We start from the raw sequence: 27,716 nt of genomic DNA, 5'->3' as shown, positions 1-27,716 counted from the left end.
TAAGGTTGGGGACACAAGAGACAAAGTCTTTATTGACAGCATCTCTGGGGAACCTGAGGCCCCAATGTCCTGATCCATGCAGGATGTTCAACCGAGACCTTTGGGGGCAGCGAAGGAATGTCAGGATTTCCTGGTCTCCTCCCCAGCCCCTCCCCTGCTGTCACCTCCAGCCCCAAAATGAGCAACACACACAGACACACACACACACACAGACACACACACTCTTTCTCTCTCTCTCTGACCAGGAACACTCACCTCCCCCACCAGCCAGGCCCCTGCCACAGCCTCTGCCAACCGCAGGGAGCCCTGCTCCAGAGCCTCCGGCTTCTCCTCCCTCCGTCCCAGGAGGAAGGGACTTGGAGTTGGGCTTTTGAGAGCCACACCACCAGCCCGGCCTCTTTCCCGGGGGCCCAGCACTGGGACCTGGCCCTTTGGGGTTCAGTCCACTTTCTGACTCTAGGATTCAGACCCAAACAGCTGTGTTAATATCAAAGCCAGAGGAAGAGGATTCCAGGGCCTTGGGGCAGCCCGCAGCGGGGATCTCCCCCCGTCTGGGCTCCGCGGCGCCGGGGAAGGGGCAGTGTCCTGAGCCCTTGGAATGGCTGCGCTTCTTCACCTTCTGCGAGCGTCCGGCTCGGGGCTCAGGGGCCGTGGGCGTCACCCAGCCCGGTTTCTCCTTCAGCAGCCGGTCGCGGTCTGGCCGCACGCTACGCAAGAACTTCCTAAAGATGTTGGCTGTGAGGGCGAACCTGCGGCCCAGCTCTCGCGGCTGCGCCCTCCCTGCCTTGGGCGCGCCTGCCTCCCCGCTGTCACCCCGATCCCCACCCTTCTCCATTTCTGGCAGGTCCAGCCAGTTGCCCACCAGGTCCGCAAAGACGTTGTCACCTAACACCAGAGGCTGTCGATTCCGGCCTCGGGACATCAGTGTGGAGGTCCAGTCATCCAGCTCCCCCAGCTCTGGCGCCTGCGGGGCACAGCTCTGGTGCTCTGGCAGCCGTGTCCTGGGCAGGGGTGCCAGATCCCTCCCCCCGACACTCCTATGTGACGAGAACTTGGTGCTGCTGCCAAGAGCAGGGGGGTTGGAGGGGGAGCAGGCCAGGGGGCTGGCAGGACTTTTGCCACCCTCCCATCGAGGAGGCTCGGGCTGCGTCCCCGGGCTTCCTGGGCAGCCTGGGGCAGGACCCCCTCCAGAGATCTCCAGCTGCTCCAGGGCCGTCTGCACCTGCAGGAGCTTCAGTTCTTGCAGCGCCCCCATCATGCAGTTCATCTGATCCTGCAAGCCATCACCCACTTCTTTCATGGACATCTGCAGGGAGAGAGCACAGGGCCTGTGAGCTGGGGCGAGGGCTGCTTCCAAAACATGCCCCTCGGCGGTCATCCCAGCCTGCCGTGGGCCCCACCTCGACACAGCCCAGGGCAGTGCAGATCTGAGCCGGGAGAGAAGGAATTTTAACATGGATATGGCTAGATAAAGGCAAGAATATATATATATATTATATAAATATATATATATATATTTTTTTTTTGTCTTTTCTAGGGCCACACCCCTGGCATATGGAGGTCCCCAGGCTAGGGGTCTAATCCGAGCTGTAGCTGCCGGCCTACACCACAGCCACGGCAACACGGGATCCGAGCCGCATCTGTGATCTACACCACAGCTCATGGCAATGCCGGATCCTTAACCCACTGAGTGGGGCTAGGGATCGAACCTGCAACCTCATGGTTCCTAGTCGGATTATTATTGCCTTTTGGGAACTCCCAAAGGCAATAATATTAATGGCTTGCTAAGGCAGGCACTGCCCTGAGTTACATATATGTTTACATATATGTACAGATATAAATTAACTTATACTTAATCTGATCTACGAGGTAGTGACTCTTATTGTTCCTGCTTTAAAGACGAGGAAACTGAGGCACATAAGTAACTTGCTCAAGATTACATAGATGAGGAGTTCCCGTCGTGGCACAGCAGAAATGAATCTGACTCATGTCCATGAGGACGCAGGTTCAATCCCTGGCCTCGCTAGTGGGTGAAGGATCCAGCGTTGCCATGAGCTGTGGTGTAGGTCACAGACGTGGCTCAGATCCCACGTTGCTGTGGCTGTGGTGTAGGCCAGCGGCTACAGCTCCCATTTGACCCCTAGCCTGGGAACCTCCATATGTCACGGATGTGGCCCTAAAAAGACTGAAAAAAAAAAAAGGATTACATAGATGACAAGAACTGAATCTGAGGTCAGTTTGAGGGACAGAAAGTGCCAGTGGCCGTCTGTGTCCTTCGTGTCCATGGCCTCCTCTTCTCCAGAGCCTCCCTGAGGTGAGACTGACAGCGACCCTACCAATTCGTGAGCAGCTACCGTGTAACAGGAGTTGAGCCAAGTATTCTCTGCACATGGTCTCATTTCATCTTTACACAAAGCCTGGGAGGCTGCTTTCTCGTTCCCATTTTAACAGCTGAGTTAACCGTGGGGGTGCTGTGTGGCCTAACGTCACACAGCTCATGTTGCTGGATTCAAACACAGGTCATCTCTCTCCAAATGCCAGAGTCCCGACTACCAAGCACCGCCTCGGGATGGCTGGCCAGCGGAGGGGGGTTGCGAGAGAACTTAGGGAAGGGCAGGAGCTCTGATTCCCTAAGAGAAAGGGTAGGCCTGGGGTTTCTCCACTGCTCAGGAGTGAGAGAAGGCGGTCGGGGGCTCCAGTTTGCAGAGGCCCCTGCCCAGCCCTGCCCAGCCCTCTCCCCTTTCCAAACACCTGTCCCCTCTCAGCTGCCCTCACACTTGGCTTCCATGCTCTTCCTGCCTTCTCAGCCCCATTGGCTCTGCTGCCCTGGCCCAGAGTGGGGATGCTGGGGGGCAGTTCCCTAGCCCCTTTGTGGGTGTCTAAGGCCTGAGCCCCAGCTGCCAGCTGGAAAGTGGCTGCAAGATTGACCTGGGAGAGGGCCGAGTTTGGAGGCTGGGCAGGGGATGCTTCCTCTGATAACATTCAGGAGGCTCCCATGCCCGGGCCCAAGCTGCCTGGGTCCCGCCAGCTCCCCCCCTGCCCCAGCTCTGCTCATGTTACCCGCAGCAAACCTCATGCGAGAGGACCATCTGTTTCTTAAGCCCCCCCAGAGACCCGCAGGGCTCATCTTACCGCCCTGTCTTAGCACAGAGCTAAGCCCACAGGGTAGGGGGTGGAGGGCCTAGGGAGGGGCCCCGCAGGGCTGCACTGGCAGCTGACCCTCCCAGGCTCTGGGGGCAGACCCTCCTAGGGGCCACAGTGCCCCCCGAAAGCCAGGAGGCCTTTGCTGAGCATAGGACGGCCCCCACTCTGCACCTTCCCAAGAAAGGGCAACAAGGGGCAGGGTTCGGGCCTGACAGCCCAGGGGCTGTGCCAGGCTGCCAGGCAAATGTGCTCAGCTTCAATGGCAGTCGCGGCAAGAGACATAGACTGTGGGGTGGCCACGTTTGCTGATGGCCCCTTGCTCTGACCTCTTTGGCTTCTCCCCTCCTGACCCCTTCCTTCTGGAAGCAGCTCCGCTGGAAGACCCAGAGCTAAGTCAGAAAGACTCTAAACCCCAAGCCAAACTTCTCAAGTTCCCCCCACCCTGGCAAAATGCTGCTCGGACTCTCCTCTTTCTTGCCTGTCACCCCAACCTGGAACCTCAGAGTCAGTGTTGGCTTTTCTACCCAACTGTCCCTGTTCCTGTCCTCAGATGCCGCACACCTGCCTTTCCGTGCAGGCCTTCCAGCCACCAGACCAGTTATCCACACCTCTGACCCTGTCACTCGCCACGCAGAAGCACAACTACTCCCATATCCGCGCCCCAGGCTCCCATCAGAGCCTCTCCTGATACTTAAAATGCTCTTGCCTTCCTCCCGCTACTCCCAGACCTGCCTCAGCTCCTCCGCGTATCGAAGCGCTGGGTCACCCAGGAAACACTCATTGACCACCTACCACTTGGGGGCAGGAACTGAGATGTACACATCATTACGTTGCCCAGAGCCCAGCAAGCACCTCCGCGCTTGCCGTGTAACCTTAGACACACGAGGACCTGACACTGCTTGCTGCCCTGCCCCAGGAGAAGGAGTCAAGGACGTTTCTCAGGGTTTCATTTCACCAAGAGGCACAGAGCCGGAGTTTGCAGGCTTCCTTCCAGAAGGCTGAGCCCGGTCCAGGGCAGAGGCAGTGGGAGGAATGAAATGACCCCATTCAATCTCTTCCAGTCTGGAAAAATCCGTAAGAAATCATGCTGACATTTCGTACCTTTTTCCAGGGAGAATGGACGTGTGCGTATGGATGAATTCAGGGCTGCCCAGAAAACAGAGGCCTCATTTAAGTAAGTGGGAGCTGAAATTACACCCCCATGGAAAATGATAGTCTGCAATGGTTAAGATCTTGGGTTCTGGAGACGAACGGAACGGGGTTCAAATCCCAGCCCTGCCACATAATAGCTGCATGATCTGGACAGGTTAATTAAACTCTATTTATTATTTATTATTATTATTATTAATTATTATTATTATTTTGGCCGTGTCCGAAGCATGTGGAAGTTCTGGAGCCAGGGATCAAACCTGTACCTCAGCAGTGACCTGAGCCATTGCAGTGACAACCCCAGATCCTTAGCCCTCTGAGTCACCAGGGAACTACAATGTCTCCATTCTTTAAAATGGGAATAAGACGTCCTGCCTGGTCCAGCTTTGGACAGATCAGGTGAGGTGTATTTCTGCGTGGCCTAGTGGTGAATTTTGGCTGTTAGCTTAAGACTTCCTAAGACCTTCCAGAACATTTCTTCCTCAGGGAAACTGAACAGATAGGGGTGTAGGATTCTGCTCAGCTATCTGTTCTTTTTTTTTTTTTTTGTCATTTTTTGCTATTTCTTGGGCCGCTCCCGAGGCATATGGAGGTTCCCAGGCTAGGGGTTGAATCGGAGCTGCAGCCACCGGCCTACGCCAGAGCCACAGCAACCCGGGATCCGAGCCGCGTCTGCAACCTACACCACAGCTCACGGCAACTCTGGATCCTTAACCCTCTGAGCAAGGGCAGGGACCGTACCCGCAACCTCAGGGTTCCTAGTCGGATTCGTTAACCACTGCGCCACGACGGGAACTCCTCAGCTATCTGTTCTGATCAAGGAAAACATCTGGTCCTGTGTCCACCCCAGCCTCACACAGAGGAAGGAGGGAGGAAGGAAAGGGAGGCCTCGCATCCTCCTGCCCCATGTCCAGCTGGATTCGGCCAGCTGGCCACTGAGCACTGACACCACAGGGCAAGAAGGCAGCCCTGAGGGGCTCAGGGCTGAAGAAGGAAGCCCAAGTGTGGGAAGCAGGGAGGCCAGGGGGTGTGGGGACGCAGGAGCTGGAGGGGTCCGACGGAGAAGCAGCTGCCTTTCCCAGCCCCAGGGGAGTGATGTCACCCAGGGAGAGAGAGCCAGAGGGCAAGCTGCTGTCCTCCCAGAGCGTGGGACCTGCTTGGATCCAGAGTTTCTCCTGCCCCAGAGGGAGAAGGGAGAGCAGCTCGGGGTGGGCGCAAAGGAGAGGGGCCACATCAGAGAAAGTCCCGAGCTAGAGGTGAACCCTAAATCCTAGTGACCAGGCTGCAGGTGCTGAGCTCCCCTCTGGCCTCCCAGTGCCTCAGGGCCTCAGGCAGGGGCCAAACCACATCCAACCTGCCCATGGAGCTCCACTGCAAAAGTCACCAGAGGGTCTCCTTGGTTCTGATTTGAGTGGCAGTAGATCCCACAGCCAGTTAGCAGATCTTATCTGCCCTTTCTCGACCCCGCGTGCGCGCGCGCATGTGCACATTCCTACAAACACACATGTGCGCATGCACACACACATGCACATGCTCGTGCATGCACACACATGCGCGCACATGCACACACGTGTGCATGCACATGCATGCACATGCATGCGCCTACATGCACACATGTGCACAAGCACATGTGCACACACAGCTAGCCTGCTCTACCACCAAACCTAATACCCGTGATAAGCATATCTGGAGACGGCTGTGGGAATCCTTTCTGAGAAAGATCTCACCCCCCCCCCTTGCACCCCCGCCAACCTAGAGTCCTTCTCCCACCCCCAGCATCTCCTGGGCCTCCAAATGCCTCATTCTAAACATTTTCTTCTTGTCAAACTTTACTCTCGCCTGCAGCACAGCTGCAGCCCTTTAAACCAGCCCCTGGCCTCCTCTGTGCAGAAGAACTGGGAGGCCTCCGTCCTTGGGTTTGTAAAGAGCCCCAGGCTGTCCTGCGGAGGCGCGGCCTGCCCCAGCGGACTCACTCACACCCGGGACTAACTCGGCCACTCAACCCGGGGCAGATTCACCAATCTTTTGTGCTGCGGTTGTGACTGTAAGACGATAACCCCTCCCGTGTGTGCAGCACGTGCCCACTCTTCTGCATGGCCTCGTCTGAGCCCCACGGTTACCCCGGAGGCTGGCTCGGCAGGTGCAGTTATCCCCACTTCATGGATGAGAAAACCAGGGATCTGAGGGCTTCATGTTTCCCTCAGTGTTTCCCAAACACGCTGCCCGAGGCTTCCTCCGTGACTTGACTGCATCTACCTGCGGCCTAGTCTCCTGCTCAATACTCGACGCAAATCTATGTATATAAATGAATGTGATTATCAGAGAACTTATATGACACGTATACAGACGGTAACTCTTTCTGTTTGTATCTATATCTTCCTCTCTGTCTAAAGCTAAAAGTTTTTCATCTGCGTATCACCTGATGTCACCTCATGCACCTCCTTTGGAAACACTGACCTTTTGCTTGAGGTTGAGGCGGATCTGTGGGAGGCCTGGGACCCCCGCTCCTGGCACTCTTACTCCAGGACATTATGAAGAGTCACCGTAAACCCTGACTTTTCAGCCTCATGAGGTTGTTGTGAGAAGAAACAGGAGTCGGTGGGACGGGCAAGGGCAGTTATCATCAGAGGCGGAGGAAGAGCATGAAGCCTTGGAGGGACTCCAAGACCCAATTCGGTTCATTTCCACCGAAGGCATCACTCCACTGATTCATCTGAAGGGGGAAGAGGAACGGGCTGCCTGGGGCTGAAGGGGAAGATGCTGCTAGGAAACCAACCCCCACCCTCCTGGCCCTCCAGCCCCCCAGCCCTGGAAGGGGTAGTGAGGGGTCAGCTGTGCCTGGACAGCTCCCCCGTTGGCACTTGCTGGGCCCTTTGTGGGGTGGGAGGAGTGAGGATGGGAAAATGTGACACCAGCCTCCTCGGCAACCTTCCCAAGCCCTCTGCTAGGCCCCTGACGGATCTCACAGCTGTGCCCTCCATCCATCCAGCTATCTCACGCCCTCTCCCAGCTCAGCCAGAATCCTTTGACACAGGCTCCAGCGTTGCCCATGGACCTGGCCGTGTGCCCTGCCTCACTACCCCCACCCCCGTTACTCACAAGATCCCCACACTGTTCCTTTCAGCCCTTCTGGAAGCTAGAAGGAGGTTCAGGGCCGGAAATGGGAAAAGCCCCGCTTTTGCCAAGTGGCCCATTCTCCAGCTCAGTGAATAGGGACCTTCACCGCCCTCTGCTCTTGGCTGGACCTCTCAGCAGGAAGGTAGAGTAGACAGCGTGCCAAGAGCTGGAGGAGGGAGGGGGGTATGGAAAGGGGGGAGTGTGACATGGATGAGCCCCTCTCCCAGCGGAAGAGTCTGCCGGGGGCCTTGTGCTTGGGCAAGAGGCAGAGGGATGGAGAGAGGGGCTCCCCTGCAGGGAGCTCGCCTTTCAGCCTCCCTCTCCCCTGCCCAGCTTCAGCCCCTCTCCACCGCAGTCCGCAGTCTGCCAGCCACCTTCCTCGGGCATCCAGGGATCCTCGAAGAGTTACCTTCCTTTCCTCCCTTCTGGTTCAGGCCTTCCTACTCTCCCGAGTGGACTCTTGTAATAAGCTTCTAACTCATCTTCCTGCCTCATTTTCCTCCCTCCCCCGACTTCCACCCCCACCACCTCCTAGATCCCAAGCTGTGCGTGTCTCGATCACGCTGCTCTGCAGTGCGGATAGAAAAAGGCAGACTCTTCAGCAGGGCGTTCGAGACCCCCTGTAGTCTGCTGTCAATAACTCTTTGGGCCCCATTGCTCACCATTCCTCTGCACGTCCCATGTGTTCTAACCAAACTCAAGTGAGCCTCCTATGCCCCCTCTAGACAGTCTTCAAACATCCCCGTTACCTCCATCTCTGAGCCTTTGGGTCACGTCATTTCATTGTCTGCTGGGATTGCTGTTTTTCTCCTGTCCCCGGCCCCATTTATCCCTCGAGATCTGACTCAAATGCTACTTCTTCCACGAAGCCTTCCTTGATCCCCTAGCTGGAGGCGATTGCGCTGCTCTCCAATCCTGAACTGGTGCCTCTTTCCTAGCGCGTGGCCTCTATTTCTCTCCGAGAGCTCTGCGTGTCTGTACTGGCTAAGGGTGCAGGTTCTGCAGTCAGACGGGCTGACGTTAACCGATCGATGCCGCTAATCGGCTCTACACCTCGGCCAAGTCACTTAACCTCCTCAGGTCTCGTTATAAAATGGGAATAATGAAAGGACAACTTCGTAGTGTGGCTTTGGAAATCGAGTGACATAACAGGTGAGATATCTGGCATATCAATAACTGTCAGCATCAATCCATGTTGTTATTATCACCCCGACTATACTGTGAGTTCTCTGAGGCAGGATCAGTGTCTGTTTACATTTGTGACCATAGCCCCGGCGCCTGGCAAAGTGCTTTGAACAGAGTCTGAACTCAGTAAGTATGTTCCGGGAATGAATGACATATGCCCACCAGTCTGATCAGTTCATCATCAAGGGTTTAACCAAGTGTCTACAACGTACGTGCTGGGGGCATACGGCTGGGGAGGATATGACATGTAATATCATTTCATCTTCCCAGTAGCTGTAAAAAGTAGGTATTTTAAAAACTCCATTTGACAGGTGAGAAACCCAAGGCACAGAGAGATCAAGTGACCTGCCAGGGTCACAGAGACCCAGGATTGGAGTTCAGGTTGGCCTGATCACAAATCCTATGCTCCTGGCTCTTCCCACCAACCCCCACCCCCACCCCACCACGGTCTAGTCCAAAGTCCCCTTCACCCCAGCTCTGAACATCAAGGGGAACTCATTATGGGATCCTTTGCAGAAGCTTTTTTTCTGCCTCAGGAAATTTGCTCCTTTGCCCTAAGACCGCAAGCCTGTTGCTTTTTTCTTTTTTTGTTCTTAGGGCCGCACCTATAGCATATGGAGGTTCCCAGGCTAGGGATCTACTTGGAGCTGCAGCTGCCGGCCTACACCACAGCCACAGCAACACCAGATCTGAGCCTTGTCTTTGACCTACACCACCGCTCGTGGCAACACCAGATCCTGAACCCACTAATCGAGGCCAGGGATTGAACCCGAAACCTCAAGGTTCCTAGTCGGATTCGTTTCCGCTGCGCCGCGACGGGAACTCCCAAGGCTGTTCCTAATGTATCTCCTCTATCACCTTCTTATCTCCTCCCTAATTTGCCTTTAGGTCCTGATCTTCCTGTATGTGCCAGTGCCAGGATGTCCTGAACTTGTGGCCACTAGCGGCCAGATAATTGTCTTCTAGGAACACCAAGCTGTCCTAGAAGGACCTTTCCCAGCCTGAGAGGAGTCTCTCTGCCCCTGCATCATGCCTTTGATAGGATCAGCCTTCCAAAAGCTGGCTCCATCCTCCTCCTCCTCCAGGAAGCCTTCCCACCCTGGCTGTACATTACTCAGCCCGAGGCGCTCCACCCCGATGCGAACTCCTGAGCGAGTGACTCCGTGAGCATCTTACATCTGCTTTCTCTGTGTGCCTGAGTCTACCCCATTTGTTGGAAGCCCTCAAGGGAGCAGTGTCTAAAGAACAGCTGGCCCCAAGGCCTGTGTTCAGGCCGGGCCCCCTCTTTGGCTGCTGGTGGGGGGAGAGATACGTTCCCTGCTGAGTAGCTGCAGCCCCGACCCGACCCCCTCATCCTGATGAAGAAGTGTGTCAGCTGCTGCTGCTCTCCTGCCACATTTCAGCCCTGAAACCAGATCCCTATCACCTTCCACATGGGAGGAAAGGGCCTCCATCAACCTAAAGGAGCCAGGATCCCAAACCCCTCAGCCTCCCCTCAGTGCCCACGTGTTACAAGCAATTTTTCTGCTTTGGGAAATTGGGAAATTCTGCTACTTTGGTTTTCAGGAAGAGACTCTTCGTGTCTGTATTTTCTGGGCCAACGGCAGGGCCAGGATGCAGGAGAGGAGCACAGAGCACCCTCAACAAAGATAATTTCACAACTTGTTCGTGTTTCCTTTCCCTGTCACCTTAACCCATGGTGTCTATAGGACATAGGCACCTTGAAAAGAATTTAATGGCATAAATAAATGTAGAACTGGAGTATTCCTGGGCATAGACTAGCTTAGGGCAAGGCCAAGCAACACACAGTCCCCCTGGGTGGCAGGGAAGTTTTGCCTGGGATGTATACACACACACACACACACACACACACACACACACACGCAATTCAAGCTCATGGTACACACTAACCAGATGCCTTTCCCACCCAACCGCAGACCCAGGGGATAAACAAGCCGACACCTTCCTAACTCAGTCACAACCTGAATTCAAAATTCAACCCCCACAGTCCTGAGAGGAGCTAAAAGGCTGAGACTGAGCTAACTCAGCTCCTTCCCTCCATTGGGAAAATTGAGGCACTGAGATTTGGCTCGGCTACCTAAGCACTGGGCTCAGGGAGTGAACGAGATGCCAACAGCGCTGGCTGTCACCCTGTTTTGCCTCCTTTCTGGGCAGACTGGCACTGGGGAGGGGGCAGAACACCATGGGTGGAAGGGAGGGGCAGAGCTCTCCCATCTGAGTGTCATTCTGGGCCCTAGGCCAGGCATTTGGCTTCCTCTCCAAGAGAGTCAAAGGCTGAAGCTGCTCAGACAAAGGGCCAAATGAAAGTTAATGGGGAGCTGGGTGACTTCAGCCTCTCCCCTTCCTCTTCCTGGGGACTGGGGCTCAAGGCCTTAGCAGGAGAGGGTGCAAATGGAGACCTGGAGCTCAGCTCCGTGCAGATTCCTACTGCCTTTTTTATTCCCTGGCATCCAGACACTGTCTTCCTCCCCTCACCACCTCCCACCTAGGGTGCTGTAAAAAATGCAAATCAGTAGGATTTTAAAATTCAAGCCCATGCCAGGAACACCCACAAACCCTCTATTAAGGCAGATCCTGAGGTGGGTGGTGTGGTCCCAGATTCCAAGCATAAAAAGAGGATTCTGTTCAATTCTTTTCTCAGTGTGGGTCTTGGACTTCAGACACAATCTGTGATGACCTTGACCTTTCTTTCTGGTATTTGACCAGTGAATGGGGAAAGTCAGAACTGTGTATGTGTGGGCTGGGGCCGGCCATCCCACACTGACCTGGGATGCAGGGGAAAATCAGAATGGGAAGGGTCATGATGGAGACTCTTCTGTCCCTCATCTAAGAAGCATTCCTCTGGGTAACATTCTCATCTGAGTGTGACCACAAAAAAGGCGTCAGGAAGACGTACCAGAGAAGTGACCATTGACGTGAGAAGGTAGGGCTGGGAGTGGGACAGACAGGAAGAGGGGCTGGGAGTGGGACAGACAGGAAGAGTGCCTGGGCCACTTGACCAGGAAGCATCAATGAGAACACCTGCTACTGCATGCTTCCCCTCCCCCCAGGCTGGCCCCTGATACCGCTGCCAAGTTCCCTCCCCAGCGGAAGAGTGAAGAGTTTGCAGGCAGGGGTGGGAGAGGCTGTTATGGAATCTGAAGAGCCAAGGGCTGGCACTTTTTGGATCCAGGTCTGCTGTAGTGAGCCTGGGTGCCCCTGGCTCTGAAAAGTAAGAAGGTGGAGGGGAGAAACGTGAGGGTGAGAAGAGGGCGTCCCCAAGAGAAACAAACTAAGAGAGACAAAAAAAAAGAGGCGGCGGCAACGACCTCAGAGGTCCGGGTTGACCGAGACGGGCGCGCGGACCCGGGGTGGGGCGGGACGGGGGGAACACTTGCAAAATATCTGTCTGAATTCTGGTGGTTGAAGGAAAAGAGAGGTGACAGCCGGGAGGGGCTGGGATATGAAGTCAGTGAGAAGCAACCTGCCCCCCACAACAGAGCCTCCAGCAGGCACCCTTCTTCCTCCTCGGGCGATTTCCACCCCACCCTCCCGCTCCCCCCGCCCCCGGTCCCAGACTGTGTCACTTCTCCCAGCGCCTGCACCCGGGCCTCCGCACGCTCCCTCCGCACTCCCCAAGTCCAGACCTGACATCTGGCTGGGCCTCCGCACTCCCGCCCGCGAGCTGCCAGGCGGCGCCCCTCCTCCCGCGCCGGGCCCTCCCCCGCGGGTCCAGCTGCCAGCCCCCTCCCCGCAGGCAGGCAAGCCCGGGCAGACAGCCGGCCCGGCCGGCCCCCGCAGCCGCGCCAGCCCTGCCAAGCCCGGCCGCCAGGGCTGCTCCCCGCCCCCCCAGAGGTGCCAGCTCCCCTCGAGAGCGCAGTCCCCGTCCGACCTCCCCCTCCCGGGAAGAGTTCGGGCGGCGCACCCTCCTCCCCCGGCTCCGCGCAGCCCCCGCTGCCGGGCACCCACGTCCCGCCCTTTCCGTGCGGGCGCTGGGTCCCACCGCATCTGCTTGTCTGCCTGTCTCCGGTGCGCCCTCTTTGCTCCCTCGGGGTCTCTGGGCACATTTCGGTCTGGGCTAGCTTTACCCTCTCGGTCTTTCTCACTTGATCGTGACTGCTTCCCTCTCAAACAAGTCTCTGCTCCAAGTTTCCTTGCGATCCTTTTCCCTCTGGACAGGCCCCGCGCGCCGCGTCCCCTGCTCTCCGCACGTCGCGGTCCCGGGGCCTGGGCGGAGGCCAGGTACCCTTCGGGGAGGAGCAGCCCTCCCAGTCCCGGTAGCCCGCTCCGCTCTTACCAGCTCCTGTTTGAGGCGGCGCAAATAGCAATCCATTTCCCTGCTCTTCTACCTCATGCGCCCATTGGCCGGGCTCGGCTCCACGAGAGAGTCCCGGAGTGGGGGACACCAGTCCCACTGAAACTGCGCTCGGCAGTCTGCGCTCCGCAACTCTGGACGAGCCGAGTCTCTGCTCCCAGACCCAGACTCGGAGCTTCTTCCCCAGCTGCTCACAGAGCGCGGTCCGAGCTGGGGGCGGAGGGAAAAGTGGGACAGCCTATGAGAATTCAGGGGGAGATGCCTTCAGCCAATGAGAAGGGCGCGCGGGGGACGCGGGCTGGGCTGCTTGTGGGTGGACCCTGCGCGGGTGTGCGCACTGGGCCAGGGCCGCCGCTCCAGGAGGGCTGGCAGGGGCGGGGAGGGGGGCGAACACACCTGGTCCTGGCCAGCGCGGCGAGCAAATCGTGACTCCGGGCTGTACCGACGTCCCCCAACAAAGCACTTGATCCCCTGTTTAGTGATAAAGAGAGATCCCCGTCTTACGGGTGGGCAGCGGGTAAGGATCTCAGAAGCAGCTGAGCGCCTTAGTGTCCGTCCCAAATGCCACTCTGCAGCTCTTCTGCACCCTGAAGTGTTTAAAAAAGTGGACTCCGAAAGTGTGGATTTACCTCACCGCCTAGTGCAGGATCTTCCCAGTTCACTCCTCACTCGTGGAGCGGAGAAGCCGCTGCTCCGTGCATTCACTTATTTAACACCAAGTACTGTACTTCCAGCAAGGCTGTAGGTCTGGGGATACCGAATAAGACTGGCAAGGTCTCTGGTCCCAGGAACGTACCTGGGGCGGGGGAAGGGAATGGGATGAGACAAACAGGTTAAAAAAAAAAATAGGCGCTGTAATTTCAGGTAATGATTCTTTATGAAAATGCAAAACAGGGTAAGAAGATGGGGGCCGCTTACAATAGGATGGGCAGGGGTAAAGGATCAGGCGTTTTCTTCCCCAGTACCCTGGCGGCTTATCCCAACTCTTGCTTTAGCTACTTGCAAAGCTCTCTGTAAGGTCGGGGGAGCAAGAGAGGACTCAAAGATGCCACGATTCTATTCAACAGACACAGCCAAAGCATCAGAGGTCCTGTGGGCTGTGGCGTGGCGGCAGATGGACCCGAGAGGTGCCGCAGGCCGGCGAGAGCGCTCCACCCAGCCCAGCCTGGGACCCGCTACCCCGGCCTCCGCGCAGGTTTGGGCTGCGGTTCCCACCCTGTTCCCTGGGCGCCGTGCCACCTGGCCTGGCCCGCAGGGGGCGGTGTTGCAGGGCCCGAGATTAATTAGCGCAATTAGCGATGTGTTGTTCACGGTCATTAACAGGGAAAGTTTACCCAGGGCAGAATGTAGGGGTCTTGGAGGGAGACAGAACCGTAAAGAGGCGAGAGAAGACACGAAAGAGAAGGCAGGAGCTGCGTTCGTGTCAGCAAAGAGCGCCACTTCTGCTTGCCATTGAGAGGTGGGAGCGAAGGAGGGAGGGAGGCAGGATAAAAATGAACATCTGGAGTTCCCGTCGTGGCGCAGTGGTTAACGAATCCGACTGGGAACCATGAGGTTGCGGGTTCGGTCCCTGCCCTTGCTCAGTGGGCTAATGATCCAGCGTTGCTGTGAGCTGTGGTGTAGGTTGCAGACGCGGCTCGGATCCCGAGTTGCTGTGGCTCTGGCGTAGGCCGGTGGCTACAGCTCCGATTCGACCCCTAGCCTGGAAACCTCCATATGCCGGGGGAGCGGCCCAAGAAATAGCAAAAAGTGACAAAAAAAAAAAAAAGAACATCTTTAGAAGTGCATACTCTGCGGAGTCCAGTCGGATGGCCTCTGCTCAGGCCCGGAATTCTCAAGTACAGTGGATCTTGCCCATGTCTCTCGGCCCAGTCCTGAGTGCTCTTTTTGGATGAAGCTGGGCAGCGGTAGCCGCTGGATAGAGAAAAGGAAGAAGAGGCTCAGGTGGGTCAAAACCCAGTCCTCAGCCTGTGTCTGGGTGGCTGCTGGCCAAGGTCAGAAGCCCACGTGGGTCAGAAAACCGAAGGCCTCAGGAAGGAGCTGAGAAGCTGCTGCACTCGCAACGTCCTCTGTGAGAGGCTGCTGCTCTCCCAGGCCAGCCACCAGGAGAGTCGGCTGACCTTGGCGACAGCAGTCCCCTGCCTCCTGGCAATTGTGAGCTGAGATCCCCAAGGTGGGACCCAAAAAGTATTCAGAGTGGGGACCCACCCCTAAGAATAGCTGCTATCTCCAGCCCAGGTGAACCAGTTCTGGAGTTGACTCCTCTGGGACTGATCATTAACCTACAGTCCATCAACATATGGGAGGAAGCTTTGCTCTGGGAGAAATGCCCACAAAAGTCTTCCCCAACACAGAAGGCCCTGCTTTGCTTTCCTACACCTACAGTGGTGGTTAAAGGAGGCACTGGGTCTGTGGGTGTGCAGTTGGAATAGTCTTGAACGTCAAATTTCAGGCCTGGTTTTTGTCCATCCTTGCAAATGCATGGCCTGGAATCCTCTTGGAAGTTAGTAGGAGGGTGGCTCCCGCTAAAACTCCAGGAGATGTAGGCTTAAATCTTGGCAACAATTTAGGACAGGGTGATTTAGCCTTTTAGACAATCGACAACACAGTGTGACCTTGCACAAATGCTTTCCTTTTACTGGCCTCAGTTTCCCTTGCTTAGCATTTAAACCTGTGGGAATCTAATATGTTTCTATTCCTTACAAAATTCTGTTTTGACAATAGGGGTCTGTTAAGTAGTCAGGACAGGAAGAACCCATCTTAGGGAGGAAGAATCTATTGTTAGCAGAACCAGATTGCATTCCATCCACTTTTAAGGTCAAGGATATGGCAAGAAAAAAAAAAAAAAAATCAATGACCATAATCTTGGTGCATTGCTCAAAAAAGAGATCCCAGACAAGTCAGAGTGCTGTTACTGTGTGGTTCCCCTGGGACTTTGGAGGACAATTACTGTCAAACTCTGAGGTGCTTTTATGGACCATTGCAACTTTCTCTCTCCCCTGCCCCTGAGAAGGCCAACATTTCACTGGGGTGTGTCTTACCTGATTTCTGAAGAGGTAGCCCTGTCCCCTGTGCAGAGCAGCAGACTGGAGTAGGGAAAAGCGCTGCCTTGCACTTTTCTTTTTTTCCTCTTAAGTGGTCGAGAATAAAGCCTGTTGCCATGGCTCTATAAACAGGGGTAAATATTCCTGGGCTGAGGACCCGGGATGGGGGATAGGGGACGTGACTCATTTTTGGTGAAGAGGAGTCAAATAGTTCAACATCCTCCTGTCTGCTCCCCAAAACTCAGCCTGGGGGGAAGATAAGATTACCTCATTTGAAAATAAAGACTGAATCAAAGGTCTTGAGATTGGCTGTGAACATGCTTTCTCAAAGCCGTGAGAGCGGGGGCGGAACCCTCAGAAGGCATCTCAGCTTCGCCCCCTGCTGGGGAGGCTAAGTGTCTGCTGGGCACTTTTCTTGAGGGAGGCGGGGCCGTTTCCTGGAAACAGCGTCTAAAGGTGTCAAACGTCTTGCGGTTTGCGCAACCTAGTTGGTGGTCCCCTCTGCTCCACCGCCAGAGCCTGAAGGTCTTGGCACCGAGGACGGAGCTCAAAGAGAGAGGCAGAGCCAGCTGTGTCCCAACAGAGCTGAGATCCTGAACTAAACAATGGCAACATTGCCGTTCTCCTGGCTCCGGATCCCACCGCCGCCACCTGGAGGTCCCCCACCCATCACGTCCTAGCCCCCTCTGGATGAAGCTGTGTCCATCTCATCTCCACTGGCAACCAAAGGGAGCCTGGGGAGCTCATCCTGATGTGAGGAAAAAAGGTACGTGGCCACACACAGTCTGGAAACCTCATCATAACGTCGCCCTCCTGAGGGAGGGGTCCACGTCCCAGCGGCCCTCATGACTCCACCCCTTGCGGCTGCCAACAGCCATTACCCCAGTCCTCCTCCCCCGCTCCCCCCACAGCTCCTGAGCATCCACAGGAAAGGCTGACCCCTAGAGATAAACACGTGCTGTTGGAATGTGTTCAGCTATCACTGCGGAACCATTTCTCTTTAGGCAGCGGACCTCGCCTGGCAGGCAGGCCCAGGGGTGCCGAGCAGAGACTGTGTCTGGTGTGAACGCATGGGGATGGTGGGGGAGGAACTGGATGGACGCCTAGCTATTCTCAAAAATAATCTGCTTCTCGGTTTTCATGACAGCTTCCTCTGTCCACTTTAGCCAGAGAGCTGGCTCCTCTGCCTCTTACAATCAAACACCAGGGGACGGGGCAGAGAGATGGGTGGCCCATGTGTTGGGAGGCCTCTCAGTTCCAAAAGGAAGATTCACTTGGGGTTCAACTGAAAACTCTTGACTGGGTGGCAGAATCAAAGCCTCCAGTCATCGAGAGTTCTCTTGTGGTTCTCTTGGGATTAAGGATCCGGTGGTGTCATTGCAGTGGCTTGGGTCCCTGATGTGGCACTGGTTTGATCCCTGGCCTCAGAAATTCCACATGCTGAGGGCCCGGCCAAAGCAAATAAACAAACAAACAAAGACTCTAGTCATAAAAAGCAGCTTAGCTTTTGGTTTCCTCAAACATAGAATATTGGAGTTCCCGTTGTACCTCAGTGGGTTAAGAACCCAACTAGTATCTGGGAGGATGTGAGTTCGATCCCTGGCCTCACTCAGTGGGTTAAGGAGCTGGCTTTGCTGCTGTGGTCTGGGTTGCAGATGCGGCTCAGATCTGGTGTGACTGTGACTGTGGCGTAGGCCGGTAGCTGCAGCTCTGATGTGCCCCCTAGCCTGGGAATTTCCATATGCCATGGGTGCGGCCCTAAAAAGAAAACCAAAACCCAAAAAACAGAGTACCGTTTTCCCCACTTACAGACAGGGCCATTGAGGCCCAAAGAGATGGGTCTGGATGGAGACAGAATAAAGTCTCCCTGTTTCCAAGGTCTCCTCTTCTGAGTACCCTGCTCTGCAGAAAGCAAGAGGCATGTGGGTCACTGAGATGATGAGCCACTGAGGGAGTGAGTCCTGGTCCTTCCCCATCCTCAGAATGGCCATTGCTCTTACAGAGTGCTAACTCTGACTCTCTCACAGCTGTCACGGCTTTACACAGTCCCTGGGCTGCAAGACCAGGCTCTCTGGTGGTCCCAAAACTTTTAGGAGAGGATCAGAAAGAAAGTGTTGGAGGCAGCAGCAGCAGGACAGTAGCAAGACAGCTAGTCCATGCATGAACGGACTATCTCACCTGAACCGTTCAAAGGGAATTCTAAGTACAAAAGTAGACTAGTTCAAAGCATGCACAGTCAGTCTATGGGCTGCTACTGAGCCCCATTTGGAATTATTTACAGCGAGGGGCCTGTGCTTATGTTGCCTAAACAATGGTCTCATTGCTACTCGGAAGCAAATATTTCCATTTTGCAAACATTTGCTGAGAAAGCAAATATTTTTCAACTGCAAAGAACACCTGAAGAATGTCATGGCACAGCTAAGGGAAATACTTATGGAATTTGCTTGAACTCGCTGGTTGATACCAACTGCACAGGGAAGGAAAGGGACTTGGTCCCAGCACTGGCCTGGGGCTATTCTGCCACATCTGACTCCCTGGAGGCCCAGCGCTGGCTTCCCAGTCATTTCACTGTGCCCAGCAACTCAGAGTGAAAGCTGATTTTATGACACGCTGCTTGGCCATCTCCACCAGCTTCTGGCAGCTGGAAGCCAGGACCAGGCACTGGCGACCTGCCAGGGGGAGATCTGTCAGCAAATGAGAAAGAAGGCTACCTGCTTCTCCCCCTGAGGCCACGGGGTGAGGTGACAAAGAGGTCACGTTTTAGGTTTGGCCTGCTGCGTATTTGCTTCCACCAGGCTGACTCCTAAGCCTCTTCTCAGTCTTTTGCAGGTGCCAGAGAACTGTCCCCACCCTGATCGGACGTCATTGCTGGGGGATGGTTGAGATTTCAGCCTGGAGACCCTGGGCGACTCAGCGCCGAGGGTGACAGTGTCATCTCTGAGGGCTTCTGCTTAGCCAAAGAGGCAAGACTGCCTCCAGGGGGTTTTGGGGGGTGCAGGCAGGGTGGGCACTGACGCCCAGCAGCAGCAGCAGCCTGAATCAGGAGAGAGCCTCCGTTCCCGGAGCGGAAAGGAGATGAGGCCAAGAAACACTGCCACATCTTAACAAATGAAGATGCATATTGAAGAATGGGAGCCGCACATGAGAAGGAGTTGGTTTTTTTTCTTTTTCTTTTTTTTTTTCTTGCCCTCCCTCCTCCCTGCATTTGGACAGGTTTTCTTTGCTGGGATTATTCCTCATGAATCATCATCCATAGAAAGGGATTGAGGCAATGGAGAGTGAATAATGCGTCCCCCAAATGGTCTTTTGTGTCTCTGCCTGGAGGGTTTTGGAAATAACTTGCATTTTAATCTCCCTGACTTAGAATCATAGAATTTTGCAGCTGAAAAGGACTTTACAGATAATCAGGGAACTGTGACCTCATGGAGAGACTAGAAGTCAAGCTGTGTGGGTCTGAACCTCCGGTCTGTCACTAAAAATAGAGCCCGCTAACATTTATTGAAGGCTTTCCTTGGGTCAGGCACGCATCTGTCCTCCCTAGAGCCTGGGAGGCAGGGGGAGCCCTGCCTCGTTCGCAGGTGAGGAAGGGGATGAAGAGCCGGCGCTCCCCTCCGTCACACAGAGGCTCTGCCTTCGGAACGCACGCCCTCTGTCCCTCCACTGCCCCACCACCTGGCCTGGGACAAGTAACTTAGCCTCGTTGGCTCTGTTTTCTCCTCTGTGATCTCTAGAGTCTGACAATGTGCCTTTCCTGCCCAAGCACATGAATTTACAAGTTCAGAAAGTGCAGCCCAGAGTGTTAAGCGATTCATCCTGGGTTGCCCAGGTTACTAAGATCAGAACCTGCCCGGGGATCTGGACCCGGTGGTCTTCTCTCCCCTGCCCCCCACGCCCCCAGGCAAGCCCTCTCTCCCCTCCTTCACATGTTGGCAGGTGTTTCTAGAGGAATCCAACTCCTTGCCTTAGAGATCTGGTCTATGATTTCAGATTGATAGGTGGAGATGCTGGGTTTGGTCGTGGCCAGTCACGACACCGAAGGTGAATTTAGGAGGCTGGTGAGGTTTGTTGAGGTACCTTTGTTCTGTCGGTCTGCCTGCTCATTGCTGTCCTTTGCAGGCCAAGAGGGCTGATCAAAATCCCGTGATGACCATGCGGGAAGAGCGTGGTGATGCCATATCTGGTGTGGCTGCACACACTCTCCCCTGGTGGGTGTGGCAGGGGGTGTTGGCAGCTGTTGGTCCTCAACGAGCAAATGTCACCACCTTGTGCTGGCTCTGTCCCCCAGCTTCCCTGATGGTGGCCGTGGTTGAGCGTCTGCTCCCTTCTCCCCTTCCCTCTGTTCTTTGTTCCCCTTTCCCGGGGTTCTGATCATTAACTGGTGTGTGATGAGTGCCTCAGTGGGGGTCAGGGTCCACAGAGGCTCTGGTAATCAGTATGCACCATCTTTGCCAGCATCCCCTTCACAGCGTCTTTCCTACTGGGGCGGGGGCGGCGAAGATTGGCAAGCGGTGGAGTTGTCAATACATAACTCATTGGAGTGACTCGGAAGTGCGAACAAGGGCGTCCTGGGTGAGGCATGACTCTATTCTCAGTGGCACTGGGGACCCGGGCGTGTGTGTGAGTGAGGGGGGGTGCCCTCACACACTCTGAAATGAGCTCTTGCCCACTAGTGAGTGGAAAATTAGCTTTGGCAAGTGAGGAACTGGGTGACAGGTGAGGAAGCCAGCAGGGTATTGGGTTGCTGTTCGCTGGTGTTGCTGACAATAGCTCCCCCCTCCCCCTCCCCTCCATTGTAATTAGGTGCATTGGAAATGACTCGGAAGGGCTTGGGCAGGTGGGCAAGGGATAGAGATATGGTAGCGTGGCTTCGTGACCTTTGAAAGCCAGCCGTGTGCTTTGCAGGTGGGCTGCACCAAGCCAGGTGGGAAATGGCATTTTCCTGATGGTCCGAGATGCAAGCCGTGTGGTTGACGTTTCTCTGGTTGGGGGGGAGAAGAAATGGCACGAAGTCCTGGGAAATTCTGCCATATGGTGGAGGTGATGATATGGGCCAGGCCAGGCAGGAGGGAGACCTGGGGTCTTGGACTGGCTCTGCTCCCCATCTCTGCCTGCTCGTTGGCCCTGTAATCCCCTGTGCCTCAGTTTCTCAGGCTGTCACATGGGGATAATAATCTCACTGCTACCTGCCTGCTGGAAGGCCCTTTGAAATGTCAAGAGCGCTGTTCCAAGTGTGAGGCCTGACTGCTAAGGGAATTCGCGGAGCCTAAGGGGAGGCAGCAGTCTGCGTCGGCGTCACTTTCACAGCCGGTGCTCAGACACGTACTTAAGCATCTCACATCCATAAATCTCATCTCCTATCTACAGTCAGCAAATACGGGAAAGGGCAGGCGGCTGCTCAGCTACCATCTGATCTTCTTACAGCCTCGGCTCCCGCCTCCCCTGCCCCCACCCAAGGCGGATCCCTCTGCCCTCCCTCATCTGCTCCTGGGCTGTCAGTTTAATTTAACAAGGTTGCGGGAGAGGTTTGATTTAATCAAGCCCATTGCTGTATCCATTCTGCTTAGAGGTCCCTCAGTGTCACCACCGAGGCTTAGATTAGACAGTGACAATGACTTCTTCTTCCCCGGCTGTTGCCTCCCCCCCCTTCTCCTCCCTGGAGGGAACAAGGAGGCAGACTAGGCTCCTGGGACCTAAGAATAGACGCAGGAGGATCAAAGGCGGGAAGCGGACTGGCCTCAGAAAGCCCTTCTCGTGGCTTCCATGGCCGTGTTTAAGGCTGAGCAACAGCCTCAGCCTTAAACACGGATGGATGTTGGGGGGCGGCGGGAGCAGAACACGTGAGCAGGCTGCTTGGAAAGGTCGAGGCTGCCTGAGGACAGAGCTGTGCCATCATCGGTGTCATCAGGGATGGCCCCAGATATAAAACCGACTCCTTTATTGTCAGGACCCCGGGTGGAGGGCGGGCCGTGGGTAAGTTAGCGGTCTCCTCGGCACCCTCCAGACCACAAGCATTTATTTCCAGTTTCTCAGCCTGGATTCTGGGGTCTCTGGAGCTGGGAGACAACAATAATAAAAAAAAAAAAAGGTGAGGCTCCATCCATCTGAGTTTTTGTGGCTCTGTTCTCAGCCGAAAGCAGCAGTGACAGGAGGAGCTGCCACCTGAACCAGGGGTTCAAGGGAGGCTGTGTGGATGTGGGGTTATTGTGGTGTGTGTGTGTGTGTGTGTGTGTGTGTGTGTGTGCGCGTGTGTGTTGTGTATAGGAGGGTCAGTGGTTGGAGAGCCTGGCGGGGGCCTGGGGCAGATAGGTGAGGCTCCAGAACAAATCTCTCTTGCCGTTTAACCCTTTCATTTCCGTCCTTCTTCAGGAAGTGGGTGCTCAGCACCTTTTGCTCCCGCAGGCAGCTCGCAGAAGAGGGACAAGGATCTCTCGAAGGGCACCTCTGGAGTTCCCGTCATGGTGCAGTGGTTAACGAATCTGACTAGGAACCATGAGGTTGCAGGTTCGGTCCCTGCCCTTGCTCAATGGGTTAACGATCCGGCGTTGCCGTGAGCTGTGGTGTAGGTTGCAGACGCAGCTCAGATCCTGCGTTGCTGTGGCTCTGGCGTAGGCCGGTGGCTACAGCTCCGATTCGACCCCTAGCCTGGGAACCTCCACATGCCGAGGGAGTGGCCCAAGAAATAGCAAAAAGACAACAACAACAACAACAAAAAAAAGAAGGGCACCTCTCTCTTAGGGAGATGGAAATCCTTGTTCCTTTTGCTCATTGGTGTCACATTCTTCCACCGGGCCAGGCAACTGACAGGTGCACCCTCCCCCGGGCCCCTTTCAGGGTCCCCTCCCTGCCGTTTGTCTCTCACCCAGATATCCAGCAGACATGGCCATCCGCAGGAGCTGAATATGATTAGCAGAAACCCTTGCTGACAGCTCCGAAGAGAATCCCTCAAATGCATATTCTATTGAGTGCATCTCATTGCTGCTGACAGCTGCTTTATCAATTAAATTCCACATTCCCAGTCTTCGGAGACGCCACGAACCTCCCTACCTAATAAATCACAGGCCCCCAGTTATTGTTAAATGTCCCATCAGTCTCTAATAAACTCCCTGCCAACGGGAGCAGGTTATTTATTATGCTGCCTGGGCAAGAATGGATTGGGTCCCGATTCTCACAAGGAGAAAAGCAAACGTGACGCCTTCCTCCCTAAAGACGGAGGCTGTGGTATTAAATGGGGGCAATTAATCAACATGGGCCTTGGGCAGCGAGGAGGTTGGTGTAGAGAGAAGGGCCCTTGACTGAAAGCCAGCTAGGCAAGTCCCCATGGTGGGAGGTGGCGCGCAGACTGGAGGGACCCGGGCCTTTGCTGCTTCTCCCCATCTCCTCCTCCTGGTCTGAAAAAGTCCTGAAGAGATGGTCACCCCAGGGGCCAAGGGACACAAGTAAAAGCAGTTACTCTCTACATCGAAAGGTGGCCACATGGGATTGATCAAGGTCACAAAACAAAAAATTCTGTCCAGAAGGCCAGATATTGTTACTTAATAAACTTGATATAACTTGTTAATTTTTAAATTTTTTTTATTTTTTGTCTTTTTAGGACTGCACCCATATGGAGGTTCCCAGGCTAGGGGTCAAATGGGAGCTGCAGCTGCCAGCCTACACCACAGCCACAGCAATGTTGGATCAGAGCTGCATCTGCGACCTACACCACAGCTTACGGCAATGCCGGATCCTTAACCCACTGAGCGGGGCCAGGGATCGAACCCACATCCTCCTGGATACTAGTTGGGTTCATTACTGCTGAACCACAACAGGAACTCCAACTTAAGTTTATTGATGGTGCTGGGACCCCAAGCAGATAAAGGCTATAGGAGGGAAGGTTCCCTGGCCTGGAAGAGAGAACTAGGAAACACGTGGTGCTCAGTCACTATTGCTGGGTAAAGAGCACACACACACACACACACACGTGCATGCGCACACGCACACGCATACACATATGCACACACACACCCGGAAAGCAGTGTATAATACCTAAAAGCCCTAGGAATTGTTAGGTATAAGAAATAGCGTATAAAGTGGGCCTGGCAGTCACCGGCCCACTCAAATTAGATCCCAGGGTGACATGATGCTCGATGGTCTACAAGTTAAAATCCAAAGTCCTCAGCTTTGGCATCAGTCAAGCCCTGATCTGTATTTCCAGCTGTCTCTCCCTCTGTTGCTACATAATGGTACCCGGCTTTGGGAGAGCCTAACACATTTATTTTATATTCCTTATGGTGGTTGACGAGGTCCTCCATCCTGTGGGACCAATGCATCTCTGCAGCCTCCTTTCCGGGTTAACTTCTGCATACTGCCTCCGTTCATGCTAAGCGCTCACACCTTCCCTAAGCTCCTCTGGTTTCTCATGCTTCCACGCCTTTGCACAAACTGTTCCCTTTGCCCAGAATATCTTTCTAACTTTGCCTGGTGAGCGCTCCTTCCACCCCCGCTGCCTGAGGAACTCCTTATCTAGCCTCTAGGATCAGCTCAGAAAACTCGGCCCCCAGTGCTTCTTGGGACTTGAGCTTTTTCTCCTGGTGTCCTGCCTTTGGGCGGAAGTGCTAGACTCCAGGGATGAGGAAAAGAGGCATCTGGGCGTGGAGTTTTTCCTGTCCTTCCATGCATGCTTTAAACCACTTTGATTTGGGGTGGGCTTGAGAAGGGCACCGAGAAGAAAGCCAGTGTTCTCTGAATACCAAAAGCTGTTTCTCTCCCTTTCTCAGAAGTTCTCACTCTCTCCCACATGACAGCCGCACTTTGAGCAACTAGAGCCTTGAAAAATGTCAGTACTGCATGATTTTACACCCCCTCTGTTACTTGCATATTTCCTCCACGATCAGAGCTACCTGTTTGCCTCTCTCTTTCTTCCTGGGGGCAAATGCTCTGTTTATTTTTATCCCATTTTTGTACCTCCAGCTTCTGGCTGATTCATATTAGGCATTTAGAAGATTTCTGTTGAAAGAGGGAATAAAGAGATGTTTGCAGAGGGAGTGCAAATAATAACATTGCCTACCCTTTGTTTCTTTGAGGGTCAAATGAAAAACACTGCCTCTAAAAACCTTCGTTTCTTCCCTTCTTTCCACATACTTCCATGGATCTTCACACCTGGGTGAGCCGCCTTACGTCCCTGGTATTTTTTGTTGTTTGTTTGTTTTATGGCCATACCTGGGACACATGGAAGTTCCCAGGCAAGGGGTTGAATCCCAGCTGAAGCTGCCGGCCCACGTCACAGCCGGAGCAAAGAGGGATCCCAGCCATGTCTGCGACCTAGGCTGTAGCTTGCAGGAATACCAGATGCCCAACCCACTGAGCGAGGCCAGGGATTGAACCTGCATTCTCTTGGATACTAGTCTGGTTGGTAACCTGCTGAGCCACGATAGGAGCTCCCCTGTCTATGTTTTTATTTACATTATGTTCCTTCCTTTTGGCTGCAGAAACCTCCATTGTGAAATGATTGCTTGGGACCACTTGAACCTGAAAATCCATTCTGAGTCTCTGTTTTACTCTGGCTTCTTCAGTTCATAGAAGCTTTCCCTCTTCTTGTTTCCAGGTGGACAGAACAGCAGAAAAAGAGGCTGGGGTCCCATTGTGATCTTATCCTGAGGGAGGCCGGGAGGCAGACAACAGTCCAACAGGTTTCTGTGTCTGTTACTCTCACGCTTTACCTGGTTCTTAAATGGTCTATAAAACCTTTATGTTTTATTTTTACAGCACTAAAAATTATGACCAACAACATGATTATAATTTTTAACCACTGAGGAAAAATTTCATTAATTTGTGTTTTTAGTTATAGCAATATAATTCATCCCTAGTAACATTACTGCAATATTCGTGTCCATAAAACTTTGTAAACACCAAAAGCAATAACACAATGTCTATAAAACTATAAGTGTTCTTCTCTGGGAAAGTAGTGTTTTTCTCTTGGGATGAGAGCTGGCTTTTTCATGGGTGATTGGTATGAGTTCTACAGAACTATTGCTGGGAGCATGAAAATCCGGCTCCATAAAAATCAGTTTGAGCAAGAAAAGGTCCACTCTTCAATGTTGATTAGGTCCATCAAGGGCCTGGTACTGGGCTGGAGGGCATAGGGCAATGAAATTTCCATCCTTTTGAAACTCGTAGCTTAGTGAAAAGAACGGATATGTAAAGAAGTAAACAGAACAAAGTAAGAGCTGGGCTGGAATCATTTATTGTGAGAAGTGGGAGCATGGAACTAGAAAAAGGTTGTCAGAAGGAACAGGATCTGAAGTTGGACCCAAGCAACCTAAGATATCCACTGAAGAAAGATCACTCCAGCACCTGTGGGTGGGTGGCTGGGAGAGAAGAAACCCTGCCTGGGGGGGATTATACAGGAGGTTGTTGCAACAGTTACCATGATGAAGGGACCTAAGAATAGAACAGATGCTATGGAGACTGGAGAAAAGAAATGGATGAAATACTTGGAGGCAAAATTACCAGCCCTCGAGTAATTGTTAGGGGAAAGGGATAGTGGAGGGTGGAATATAGAGCAAGTCCCAGGTTTGGGATTTGGGGATTAGGTAGATGAGGAAAGTGGGGTACTTACTAAGAGAAAGTGTGGAAAGCCCACTCCCAACAGCCCTCCTTCTTTCATATGAACAGCTGACATTTTCTCAATGTTCTGTAAATTTCTAAGAAAAAATGCATCCTGAAGACCCCTTTCCAATGGATTGCCATGCCAAAGTCCCTCCTACATCATTGGAATCTGAATTGAGTGTGTGTGTGTGTGTGTGTGTGTGTGTGTGTGTCTCGGAGAAGGGAAGAATGAGGCCAGTGAGAGATAATGACCAGAATTATGGTATAAGGACAAAGGAAAAAGTTAGGGTTCGGTGCAGAATAACTTTAGATTTGGAACTGTGAAAAGGTTTGGTTCCAGAAATCCTTACACTTGGAGGACTTTGTTATCGGAGCTCATTTATTCAGTAAATATCGAGCACCATGTCGGACTGGTTTTTTCTGATGAGAGATACTGCAGAGAACAAGAGAGAATAGGTCCCTGCCCTCATACGGTGGGGGAGACAGACAATAAACACAATTGACTTCAGCTAATGCTAAGTACCATGAAGAAAAATAAAGCAGAAGGCATCAGAGAGTAGGGGGAAACGCCAGGGAGCCGCCGGGATGGGGGAGCTATCTCAGGGTGTTTAGGAAAAGTCCTCTTTGACAAGGTGACATCTGAGCAGACCTAGGTAAAGACTGCTGTCATCCATGAGATGCCGTTGGGGAAAGGACAGAAGCTACACACAGAAAACGCTAAATCTGAGCTATCAGACATCGAATGGAGGTGTTGAGAAGGAGGTGGATGTAACAGGTCTGGAGTTCAGAGAGAGGCCTAAGGTGGAGATATGGATTTGGAAGTTGTCAGCGCAATTTAATTTACTTCGATCAGACCTCACTGTGTGCCAGGGGCTGGGGCAGAGATGAGTACAGCGGCACGTGAGGAGGCTGCGAGTTGGGGCGGGCCAGGGATGGGGATCGGGAGGAATGGACCGCGGAGCCGAGGTCCGGGGGCGGGACCGTGACGCACTGGGCGCATCACAAAAGGCAGCATTGTGAGGCTGGCGACTGGGCGGTGCACGGCTGGGAGGACCCGCCCACAGAGGGCTGGAGGGGCGGGGCGGCGCTCCCACCGTGAGCGCGCGGCGCCCTCTGCAGGCCGCAGGCGGCGGCGTCACACAGGTAGCCTCAGTCTCCCTCTCCTCCCTTTTCCC

General features: G+C 54.1%; 1 protein-coding gene across 2 annotated transcripts; it reads right to left on the bottom strand.

Moving 5' to 3' along the window:
- Positions 1 to 13,125, bottom strand: INKA2 (inka box actin regulator 2). Of its 2 annotated transcripts, XM_047785011.1 has the most exons (3): positions 12,893 to 13,118; positions 6,751 to 7,006; positions 1 to 1,306 (listed from the first exon to the last, which is right to left on the bottom strand). In XM_047785011.1, exon 3 carries the CDS (start codon positions 1,304 to 1,306, stop codon positions 464 to 466), a length of 843 nt encoding a protein of 280 aa, XP_047640967.1. In that variant the 5' UTR covers positions 6,751 to 7,006; positions 12,893 to 13,118; the 3' UTR covers positions 1 to 463. The 2 variants fall into 2 exon arrangements, with proteins under 2 accessions (XP_047640967.1, XP_047640966.1); XM_047785010.1 differs by lacking the exon at positions 6,751 to 7,006 and having other exon boundaries at positions 12,893 to 13,125.
- Positions 13,126 to 27,716: the final 14,591 nt, after the last annotated feature.

This window comes from Phacochoerus africanus, chromosome 6 (assembly GCF_016906955.1).
Source record: "Phacochoerus africanus isolate WHEZ1 chromosome 6, ROS_Pafr_v1, whole genome shotgun sequence".
Taxonomy (NCBI): domain Eukaryota; kingdom Metazoa; phylum Chordata; class Mammalia; order Artiodactyla; family Suidae; genus Phacochoerus; species Phacochoerus africanus.
This window is presented reverse-complemented; position numbering and strand designations above follow the sequence as displayed.